The 11,756-nt window shown below is 44.3% G+C and overlaps 1 protein-coding gene across 1 annotated transcript; it reads right to left on the bottom strand.

Annotated features, from left to right (window-relative positions):
* Positions 1–7,308: 7,308 nt before the first annotated feature.
* On the bottom strand, positions 7,309–9,515 carry LOC125549194 (inactive anthranilate O-methyltransferase 1-like). Its single transcript, XM_048712662.1, has 4 exons — positions 9,392–9,515; positions 8,187–8,579; positions 7,854–8,120; positions 7,309–7,759 (listed from the first exon to the last, which is right to left on the bottom strand). The coding sequence occupies exons 1-4, from the start codon at positions 9,464–9,466 to the stop codon at positions 7,412–7,414; spliced, it is 1,083 nt and encodes a 360-aa protein (XP_048568619.1). The 5' UTR covers positions 9,467–9,515; the 3' UTR covers positions 7,309–7,411.
* Positions 9,516–11,756: the final 2,241 nt, after the last annotated feature.

The following is an 11,756-nucleotide window of genomic DNA, read 5'->3' as shown; positions in this document are numbered from 1 at the left end:
CTGGATATGGAAAGCCCGTATTCCTTTGAAAATTCAAATTTTCATGTGGCAGCTATCGCAAGATGCGGTGCTGACCAGAGATGTGATGAAATGTCGAGGATGGAACAGGGAACCCAAATGTTCCTTTTGTGGGGAGAGAGAAACCTCCCAGCATCTCTTTTTCACTTGCCCCATTGCCAGGGTTGCCTGGATAGTAGTTGGATGCATGTTTGGCATAGATTTATGCCCTAACAACTTGTGGCAAGCATTTGTTTGGTGTTATACTTTTTTCCTGGGTGGCGATGTCTTTTATACGGTGGGCATTGCAACTCTATGTTGGGCTATTTGGACCTGCCGCAATCGAGCTACTTTTGAGCACACCCCTATCAAAACCCCGTTTGAATGCATTTTTTCTGCGTGTGCACTTCTTTGTTACTGGGCAGGACTGATGAAGCAGGAGGATGCGGCGAGTCTGAGGGCTGGAGGAGCTCTGCTGAAGGACAACATGTCTCGCATGATGAGGATCTGCGCAACGGCGCACCAGGATGGAGGAGTGCGCTGAGAAAAAAGATCGAGAAGAAGGAAGAAGATCTGCTGCGTCTATTGCTTTATTGCTTTTGGTCGAGATACCTCCTGCGTGAGGTTGCTGTGGAGCATGTTGCTCTGATGTGAGCAGTGGTCTTTTGATAAACTATGAGTTAGATGTTGGGGTCCTGGTTTTATAGTGTCGTCGGGTTTTCGCCCCATGGTGAGTAATCTCGATGGCGAGTGCTCATGGTGGGTTTCCCGGCGATGCTTGAACCCGCTTTCCTCTTTCCCGTCCTATTTGCTGAACTTGGTTGTATTTCCGTTATGTTCAAGTAATGGAAAGGGGATTCGCCCGGTTCAAAAAAAAAACATTCACAATTTTCACTAGGGTAGGCAGCATACCAGCAGCAATTTAGCAACACCCGACAATTCGGAACTTGATCAAAATTCGATGCTATGATACAGGCGGCTGAAATCAAAAGCCCCGGTTAATCAGACATTATCGAAAAGGCATGTGTTGACCTTACTAACAAGTAGACAGAGTAGTTTATCAATTAGATGGTAGATTTTATATCTTCCTGTCTCAACAAGGAGTTGGCAATTTTGCAACTCTACGTCATTAGAAACATGAGGAACTAAGAGTTTTAGTTGTTGTGCTTAACCAAAACGGTCTTGTTGATTAAAATCTGTTGGGTAATAATTCTCCACCAACTGACGTATCTCATTACCTTTAAAAGATATAAATTTACTTCTAGGAATTAATGTGGCACTAGTGGATAAGAAGATCCATTATCTTTTCATTAAACATGCGATCCAATTCATGTGGTTGGCTGTCAAGAGTTGCACGAAATACCTCCACTAGAAAATAGTGCTCCTTTGTGAAATGGTCAGGCTGATGTCATGCACGGCCACCATGTGACATATGTTTCCTTCATGTCCGGAATTCGAGTGCCATGATTCACGCAAAATTCAACAATCGTGCAAAAGAATTTCTCCCAACCGCCATTCAATCTCAACTGATGAAGACACTTTTTGGTTGCAAACACTAGATGAGCAACATTTACAATGTCTTGTGACCCCTTTTGTATATGTTTCTTTCAAGTTACTCTAGTATCTCATTCACCCGCAAAAAAAAACTCTAGTATCTCCTTCATCATACAGAAGATACAGAAAAACTCGAACGAGGACAAATAGCTGAAAGAAGCGTTAGCATTAGCACGTATTGGTCCCACTATTGATGTATCAGGTTTCATATATAGGATAACACAATTTACTGCATTAAACAACTTAATAAGGCTATGAGTAGAACCAGAGTTGGAACCCCACCTAGTGTCCCAGGTCTTTTAAGTGGTCGAATCCGATTTGTCCCTTGACTAGTCTGAATGCTTTCATTTTCTATCATATGTGATAGTTCCATGTCGTTTTTATTTTGTGTGACATTGGTTGAGGTTACCAAAAAGCCAAAGGAAGAGGGGAGGGGGCGGAACAAACTCCACTTTAATAATAGAGATATGTAGCAAATCATTAGTAGTCTGATGCCTAGTGCTTCTCATTTTTTTTATCCTGCCTTTAGTACATAATAATAATAGATACTATTACATTTTTTCTACATTTGATTTTTCCTTTGCACAATAGAAACACTGCTTGAATGATAAATTTTACGTGAGTGCAACCTGGATGTATAAAAGCCTCACATTATTTTCATTTCCTGGTTGAAATATCTGACTGTGCTTACGACTATGATAATTTGAGCCGACTTAATAATACAAATGCAACTCCTTCACCTAAAGTATGTAGCACGTGGATCACCACCCCCAAAACGCAGTAGTGGAAAGTTGGTTGGTTAGCTACTCATTTTTTTAACCAGGCTAACCCCTTTACAATACACATATAACGGAAATCACATATTTGTTAGCAACTCATGAAGTAGGTGGTATATGGATCGAGTGGGGTTATAGAAATTAAGGATGGTGGTGATTTGTATGCTGATGAAAAAGAGTTGGAAATTAGCTCTCTCAAAACATGTTTTCGTCCTGCTTTATATAAAAGCAACAACCAAAGAACATACATGGCCGAGCGATACAAGGTGATGAGATAGCCCTCATACAACACTAATCTTAGAATAACTGGATCATGCAAGACGCTCGCGACTAGGCTACCGAGGGAGAGATCATAGAAGGAACTGAAAATGTAACTATGATTTGAACAAAGAATATCAGACCAATCGACCACCGGACAAGCTTGCTCTGTTTCGCGAGGACAACCTACACGTAGGATTTGGACCAGACTAGCTAGGAGAGGCGGGCTTGCTGCCGGTGATGTGAGGGTGAGGGACTCCTCCCTGTACAGTAGTTGGCTAAGGTTAGGTCTGTGTGCCTCCGTGGAGTCTGCGTCATGTCGTCTCTGAGCTCGCCATGGACGCGTCCAGGCCGCGTCTGGTGGCTGCCGGTTTCCTCCTCTGCTAGCCGTCCGAGGAGGATAGAGTCTGGGTGGCGCGGATCTGGTGCGAGCTCTTCCTCTCGAATAAGCCTGTTGTAGGATGGCCATCTGCTGGTGCTGGTTTTCTCAAGCCACCACGGTGGTGGACGAGGAGCCGAGGTGGAACAAAAATCTGAAGCCTGCGGATCGAGTTCGAGCTCATCAACCGAGGATTCCTTGGCGAAGCGACGACGCCAGCAGTTGGCTACTGGTCTTCGCCGGTACTCGGATTCTTCTAGCCGAATGGTGGCTATCTCGATTCCTTCCGGCCTGTGTGCCTTATGGGAGGCAGTTTCTTTTTTTTTGTTTGCGGGTATATGGGATGCAATTTCAGCCGCGGTTCGGAGGCTATGGTGTGCAGTTGGTGCAACCATGGCAATTTCATCGCGCCAACTGGTTTGTCCCCGATGGCGGCGAGGTTCGGTCCGAGCGATGGCTGTCAAGGACCTGATCGTCTTTCTTAATTTCAATTTGGGGACCTCCATGTAAAAGTCAGGGACTTAGTTATATTTCTCTATTTCTTATGAGTCTTGCTATAAAGTGTACTTCGATGGTTACCTAAAGTAAAAGTCCAAGTCCTTCAGGACCCTTCTCTGTTAAAAGAAAAAGAAAAAAGCTAGGAGAGGCGACCGGACACGTGAATCATACATGTGGACCCGACGCGTCCAACAAAATCGCTGGTGCGAGTGCGACGCAGACATCTTTGTCATACGGTGGGGATGGGGTGGGGATGGGCACGCGCGAGTTTGGCATATTTGAAGCACACCACGCGCACATGCAGCTCTCACGACCTTAAGAATTAAGGTGCACGTACGATGATGCGTCGTGCAAAACGTTGTAGCACAATGTTTTCCCCGTCCCGCGAATGAGCAGCTGTCCATCTTATGGCCACCATAGTGATAGTGAAGTTTTCTTTTTTGCATGATAATACGTGTCTCATTCATTTATACCAACTAGTAATAATGTACATGCAATGCACGTTTATATTAGGTAGGATATTAGTTGCACGTTATATTAGGTAAGATATATCTGTTGCACGTTGGTATTTGTTAAGATATCAATTATTTTTTCACGGGAATGGTAGGATATTAATTACACGACAGATTTCAAGGGATAGCGTTGAGTCAAAACGTGTTTATAACCAATGACAATGGTGGGTAATTAGAGCGTTAAACATGTTTGGTGCTCAACATTTGAGCGATTTAAACCACTAGATAACATGATTTGACGGTTGAGATGGTTTGAATCTGCCCATTTGAGTCTTTTTATATTGGTATAGATGAATCGTACATGTGGACCCGACGCGTCCAACAAAATCGCTGGTGCGAGTGCGACGCAGGCATCTTCGTCATACCGTGGGGATGGGGGTGGGGATGGGCGCGCGCGAGTTTGGCATGTTTGAAGCACACCACGCGCACATGCAGCTCTCACGATCTCAAGAATTAAGGTGCGCGTACGATGATGCGTGGTGCAAAACGTTGCAGCACAATGTTTTTCCTGTCTCGTGAATGAGCAGTTGTCCATCTTATGGCCACCACAGTGATAGTGAAGTTTTCTTTTTTGCATGATAATACGTGTCTCATTCATTTATACCAACTAGTAATAATGTACGTGCAATGCACGTTTATATTAGGTAAGATATTAGTTGTATGTTATATTAGGTAAGATATATCTGTTGCACATTGGTATTTAGTAAGATATCAATTACTTTTTCACGGGAATGGTAGGATATTAATTACACGACAGATTTCAAGAGATAGCGTTGAGTCAAAACGTGTTTATAACCAATGGCAGTGGTGGGTAATTAGAGCGTTAAACGTGTTTGGTGCTTAACATTGGAGCGATTTGAACCGCTAGATAACATGATTTGACGGTCGAGATGGTTTGGATCTGCCCATTTGGGTCTTTTTATATTGGTATAAATATAGATATAAAAGGACCCAAAGGGGCAGATCCAACTAATCTCGCCCATCGCAGTAAGTCAATCCAACGACCTATACTGATTCAATGGCTTGCGTTAAATGTGTTCAACGTGCAATTAATATCATACCAAATATTGCGCTAATCACCGGATTAACACACAAATAATAGCATACCTAATATCCGCGTGCAATTAATATATTACCTAAATATTAACGTGTGTTGCACGTGCGCATTTACTAGTATTATAAAGATCAAAGTACAAGTCACGTAAGGACCGATATGACAAAACTGAAAAGATAGCAGAACATCTCTGAGCTTCATATCAATGCCCGTCACCTGTCTCCAGCACCTTCATAGTAGCCACAAAAAAAAAATGACGGATCACCTCCTCACCCGAGCTTCACGCGGCTCCATCGTTGATATGCAGTTTTGTGGAGCTCCAAGGTGGCTCACCAAAAGTGAAGCCATTGCCTTTGAACGAATCAGACCGGAGCAACACTCCGGACACGTCATCGAACTCCAGATCTAGCACCCCACCACGACTAAGACGTCGAAGGAGGAAACCATATCTGCCATCCACGAACCCAACATGCATTCCGTCTTCCAGATGTCATCGACGCAGACCATAATCTACATCTGCTCCAGGACTACCTCCCAAGCTCCTCGCCGACGCTGGAGTAAACGCCGTCGCAACGGTGGAGCATGAGAACACATGTCCACCATGAGGATGCCGCTGCCGCCACGCCATCCTTGCTTGAACATACTGCTTTCTAAATTCACCCCCAACCATAGGATCGAATTTCTCGCCAGGGATGGATCTAAAGAATCTTTATTCAGCGCCGTCATCGTCGTCACCAAAGCCAAGGCGATGAACAACCTAAAAACTACACTACGAGAAAGTAAAACGATCCGCACGCGTGGATCCGGCGACCCCCCCTCACCACCGATGACCGAGGTCGCCGGTGGAGGGGAGCCGCCGGAGGACGGCGCTAGAAGATTGGCCTCCTGGCGGCGGCTAGGGTTCCAGCTGCCAGGACCAGAGGAAAAACGATCTATTGATAGAATGTTAGTGACAGTGAAGTTACTCGACGCATCTATCTATTTGATAAAAATATGTACGTACATACGACTGTTTGTCATATACTTCCTCTGTAAATTAATATAAGTATTTCTAGAGATTTCATTATAGACTACATATAGATGTACATAGATATACTTTACAGTGTAAATTCACCAATTTTGCTTCCTATGTAGTCTCTTATGATACCTAAGTACGTTATATATGAAATTGATGCAAAAGGTAAGGTGGAGTTGATGTAGTGCTGTAAAATGGCTTTGCTACATCAACGGGCTATTACGGGGTTTTACAGGGCTTGGCGCCCACCCCCGCCAGTTAAAATCAGGGGGGCCCGATTAATTAGGAGAAGGAGGTTAGTTAGCCCAATTAAAAAAGGACAAGTCAGCTGGTCCGTAAAAGTCCGTCGATATAATCCGTGTATCTAGCATTTTTGGCTGTAAAATGTAAGTCAATTAATGTGATTGAGCAGTGTACTGGTAAGGTGCGATCAATTATGGCGTGGTGGGAAAAACCGGGCCGATGATAAAAACAGTGGAGGGACGTGGAACCGGTTGACGAAGAGTTCTGCCTGATAGGAAAAGGAACACTACTTATTTTTTCTAAGTAGTGCAGAAGAGATATGTTTCGATCGTTAGCAAGTACTACCTCTATTTCGAAATAGTTCAAGTTTGTCCTAAGTCAAACATTCTTAAGTTTGACTAAATCTATAAAAAAATGTGCCCATATCAACAATAACATATTAGTTTCACGAGATTCTCAATGAATATATTTTCATACTAAGTGTAGTTGATGTTGTACATTTTGATACTCCCTCCACTCCATAGTATAGTGCTTACTCTATCCACGTGCTCCAACTTTGACCGTAAATTTAACTACCAAGACCGATTGCGGCGGGAGCAAAAATTATATCAGTGGATTCGTATTCGAAAGAAGTTTTCAATTATATAATTTTTTTTCCCGCCGCAGTTGGTCTCGTAGGTTAAATTTATGGTTAAAGTTGGACCTCGGGAAGCGCGGGCGCATTATATTTTGGAATGGAGGGAGTATATTTTTGTGTAAAGTTGGTCAAATATAAAGATAAACTAATTAGGACCAACATGTAAATTGAAGTATTTTAGATCGAAGGAAATTTCATTAATAGGCTTAGCTAGTCGATCCAATAAGTAAATACATAGGGAAATCTATGTGAATTGGCGGTGGATTCAACATTTATTCTCCTTTAGGGCTCCTTTACTCTCATTGCATTTCTTCCTAAAACCGATACATGACACAAATGTCAGTCTGAATTTGTGCACGCCATACATCCATCACACAATGTTACATAGACAACAACACTATTTTGCTTATTTATATGTCCATTCCACACAATCAAGTACGATCTCATTAAATGTGGTGCATGTATCTTCAGGCACCTATACCTCATCTTCATGCCTTCGCGAGGGATACAACCAGCATAGCTCGAGAGGTTCTGACCCGCTCCTCTCGCAAGCTCCCATCCACATCCAGACTCCAATGCAGCTCTGCCGCCCTCACAAATTCATCCATAACCTCTCCAAAATGCTGGACTATTATCGGCTCAAATAAGGCTATCAGATTATTCACAAACTTTCTTGGGCTGCTCAGAGCAATGTTCATTTCGGCTGTAGGGTCATGCACACGCATCTCCTTGATTGAAAAGGACCCCTCTTCTTTGATGATCTCCCTTACCTGTTCGATGGAAGGTCCATGGAGCGGCACATAGAAAGAATCAAAATTTTCTTTGTCGATCACACCCTGTCAGACATGTCATGAGATTGGGAGGTAAAATAACCGCACAGACAATTGCAATAGATAATCTGCTATACTAGAAAAGGGCAAATAAATGTACCTCCGCGACCATTACACTTAGAATCTGAGCTACAATTCCCGGGAAAAGAGAGAATTTGGAGGCGATTACATCAGAACGCGTCCCTACCAGGGAAATAACCATCCGGCCTCCTGAGACCAACTCTTTGGCTCTCAGCTCCAGGAAAAGCTTGAAATCTTTCCTGAATTGTTTTTCATAAGCCTCACGGACCATTGGGAGCATTTCACGCCTAGCATGCTCATCAATGTCGAACGCTGGGATGCGGTTCCTCGTTAGATCTTCGGGAGCCTGTAAAGGTAAGATTTTGCTTAAACTCACAAGCAATCCAATTGGATCAATTCTTTGAGCTCTAACCTTTGATAGCCATTGCAAGCTGTTCGATGCGCAAACAACATGCAGGGAGTTACTAGTGAAGAGGCGCTCGTAAAACGATCCCGGTGCGACACCTGTCACGACAACAGGGTTCTTGCTTTGACGGAGTGTGACCAAGCTCTTCACGACCATGTTGAAGTCAGTGTCAGGAAGGTCATTGAGCAGCACACATATTTCCGGTGGTGGCTGCTGTAACTGAACGCAATGGTTGTGGATGGCATTGATGGCAGTCGATACCAGTGCTAGAGCATTTGGACCAGAGGAGCATCCCAAGTCCGCGATCACTATCTTTCCGTGCAACAAGCTACTGGTGCTGCTGCATAAGTCCGTGATGACCTCTTCTATCAGGGGCTTCATCCTGTTCTGCTCAGCCTTCTGCAATCAAGTTGTAGTCCTTCAGAAAATCTAGTCTAGCTACTATTTTTGCTCAATGGTGTGTTAATTAGCTCATACGCTTTTATCTTTATAAAGCCATCTTCTAGTACCATAGAGAAGGCTGCTAAGCGCATCAACAAGCGACAACATATATTTCTTTCTTTTTACAATTTCACTACACAGCTCCTACTTTTTGTGTGGCTTTGTCTGCTGAATCCGGTGTAGCAATGCAGAACATTATCCAGCGCGCCCAACACAATCACTTTTTTTGTCTTGAACATTCTATTTGTTACAAATATTTTGATTTGTTGACGAAAGCCTTGATTTGCTAGGACATCACTTTTAGCCTGCATATTCTTTTTACCCGCAGTGTCCAAATTCTCCAAAGTACTTTTCAACGAATTACTCTTCATGAAGACATGAACACGTTAATACTATCAAGAAAGGGATTTGTTCTGTCTTGAAGACATTTCTCTTCTCCTTTCATGTTGTTTAATTAACTTAGGATGCAGAGAGCGAAGGAGAAAGCCAGTATCCAGTAATAAATGCAACGAGCTACAAAAGGGTACATACAGCCAAGCATTTAACAAATTATATGCACCCCGATTTCTTCTCTAACATTGCTCTATCGGCTCTTCGTTGAAATCACGGTAATACTAGTTCATTTTTGGAAGCGAATTGTCAAATAAAAGCTCATAGAAACCACTCAATGAAAAGATAAGATACTACCTTAAAACTGGATCTTCAGTTTTGGAAGCCAAATATCAAATAAAAGGTCATAGAGACCACTCAATGAAAAGATAAGATACTACCTGAAAACTGGAGTTGCGAGCATAGCTTGTTTCGCCTTGCCCATGCTTCATATGCACAGCCTGTTTGGAGGCCATGGCTCTGTCTGGAGCAAGCTAGGCTAAAGTGCTAGACTGCAGGTTTGACTGAATCTGCAGGAAACAGGTTGGTGGTGTAAATACTAGCAATGAAGTAGCTAGACCTCAAATATCTCGTTTTCCTGGGACCATTCACAATGGCCGCTGGTACGGTGCTGACAACGTTGTTCCACTTAAATCTGGCAAGTAGCATTTATAGAATCTTTTCTTTCAGTGATATTGTTTTCATATATTAATTATTTACAGTGACAGTAGTTAATTATTCTTCAGCGCTTATGCAGAGTAACCTTGCTATTGGGCGAAGACGTACAATTGCACTTTGCAAGGAGAGATAACAAGTCATGCTTAGAGTACATATGTGGAAAACTTTTATCTAATCCTCATCGAAAAAGGGGAAGACGCGGAATAATACTCGGCTTTAGCAAAAAAAAAAAACAATAACTTGTAATAAAGGTAGACATCCATGTATACTTCATATGTCGCGGCATACTCAACCAAGTCACCTTCACCGAAATAGAGGCAAACTCGAGCACTCCTTCTACTCAGGGTGGACACGGTCCGGGCCGGTCCGGTCCCGGTCCGAGCCGTCATTTGGACCGGCCGCCAGCGGTCCGGTCCGGACCGGACCGAGCTGTCCAACGAGCTGATTTTCTGGGACCGGACCGTTTGGGGGTCAGCTCGGTTAAGCCCGAGAGGACCGAATGGACCGACCAGTGATGTTGCCTCGCAGGCTGTTTTTTGCTGCGTTTAGGTCCTATTTAGCTGCAGATAGCTGCCGATCGCACAAGAGAGAGAGAGGGAGAGTATTTACTGAATCTAGCTAACCATCTAGCTTGCTGTTTAGGTCCTGCAAGCGAAACTAGCTAACCATCTAACTGAATCTACTGACAGACTAGCTAACTGAACTACTGACCGTACTGACGAAACTGAATTTTGATGAAACTGACGAAACTGAATTTTGACGAAACTAACAGCAAGCCGCCGGCGTATGTGGACACGCTCATCGCCCTTTGGGTCCTGGAAGACCACAACGGTAGCAATTGAAGGCGGCAGCGTTGGCTCTCCGACGGAGAAATCGTGGGCTTGTGCACTGAGTTCGTCGGTGCATGAACTGAAACAATGGCCTCGGAGCTGCAGTACATCATGGCGAACCTGGTGAAGCGCCCACACATGCAAGAGGCCGTCCAGTTCATCCTGGTGGCGCCGGCGAGGCGTTCGCCCACCTGGGCTAGCAGGTGGCCAGTGTGCGAGCTGCGCTCAAACGACAGCCATGGCCATGGTCAAGAACTCCAGATTGGCGACGGTGCAAGCACGGCAGCGATGGAGAGTGGCAGCAAGAGGCTATGGCGCATGGGGAGGAGAGGAAGGAAGAATAGGGGAAGCTCGGGGACACGATGGTTCACCCGGGGGCTGCCGGTGGCCGCGACGACGAGGAGCGGCGGCGGCGGTGACTACGTTTTCTCGGTCCGCTCGGTCGGCTCGTCAATAGTGGCATGAAAGAGCTGAATTCTCTCAAGTGACACACCACTAAGCACAAACAACCTGAGAAATAATTCAAACTGACTCTGTACTTTTGATATGATAAAATCTATCTTGCTTTCGTTTCATGATCCTCATGTCAACATTTGGAACGTAGCAAATCATTCAGACGCCTCGCTTATGGCCAGTCATTGCAATGAGGGAACCCTGCAAAACTTATTAATTACTAGGTCCTCATATGATCTAGTCGAGGATTTGAGGTCGTTGTTAGTCAGCAAAGATGCATGGCTCAGAAAAAAGAATAGGCTGTAACTAGCAAGGAAAAAAAGTACAGGTGCAAAAACACAAGAGCTAACATTGAAAGAAAAAAAAAGAAAAAATCATAACCGGTCGCTACAACAGGAGCGCTGGCTTTACAAGGAAGGGAAGGGACACTACGTAGTCTTTGAGAGGAGTAGCTGCGCAGCATTAGCCCAGCAACCTGAGGTTGCAGAAGATTCTTGTATTGCGCTCGTTCCAGATGTGCCAAGCGACATATGACGACACGACTTTTGTCCTTAAGACAGGAAACAAAGCAGTAAAGCCAAGGGAGAAATGGTCCCGGCCTGAAGAATGCAATGGGCACCAAGCCAGGATGCTTGCGGCCTCTGAGGTGCCAAACTTCCTTAGTGAAAGGACACACGTTGAACAGTTGCACAACCGACTCATCATTGGCTTGTGTTCCATGGAGGGTATTGTGGCACTTACAGCGACGATCGAGTCTACATTGGTTGGCTGCCAAAGACGCAAATGCTTCTTATTTCCGTATTCA

The sequence above is a fragment of the Triticum urartu genome, chromosome 3 (genome assembly GCF_003073215.2).
Source record: "Triticum urartu cultivar G1812 chromosome 3, Tu2.1, whole genome shotgun sequence".
NCBI classification, from domain to species: domain Eukaryota; kingdom Viridiplantae; phylum Streptophyta; class Magnoliopsida; order Poales; family Poaceae; genus Triticum; species Triticum urartu.
Note: the sequence above shows the minus strand (reverse complement) of the source record. Positions and strands in the feature narration are given on the sequence as shown.

Coding starts and splice junctions, on each gene's coding strand:
- LOC125549194 (XM_048712662.1), bottom strand. CDS start 9,466: ATGGCCTCCAAACAGGCTGTGCATATGAAGCATGGGCAAGGCGAAACA. Junction 8,580..9,391: donor CTCGCAACTCCAGTTTTCAG/GTAGTATCTTAT, acceptor ACTTGATTGCAG/AAGGCTGAGCAGAACAGGAT. Junction 7,760..7,853: donor TAAGTGTAATGGTCGCGGAG/GTACATTTATTT, acceptor CATGTCTGACAG/GGTGTGATCGACAAAGAAAA.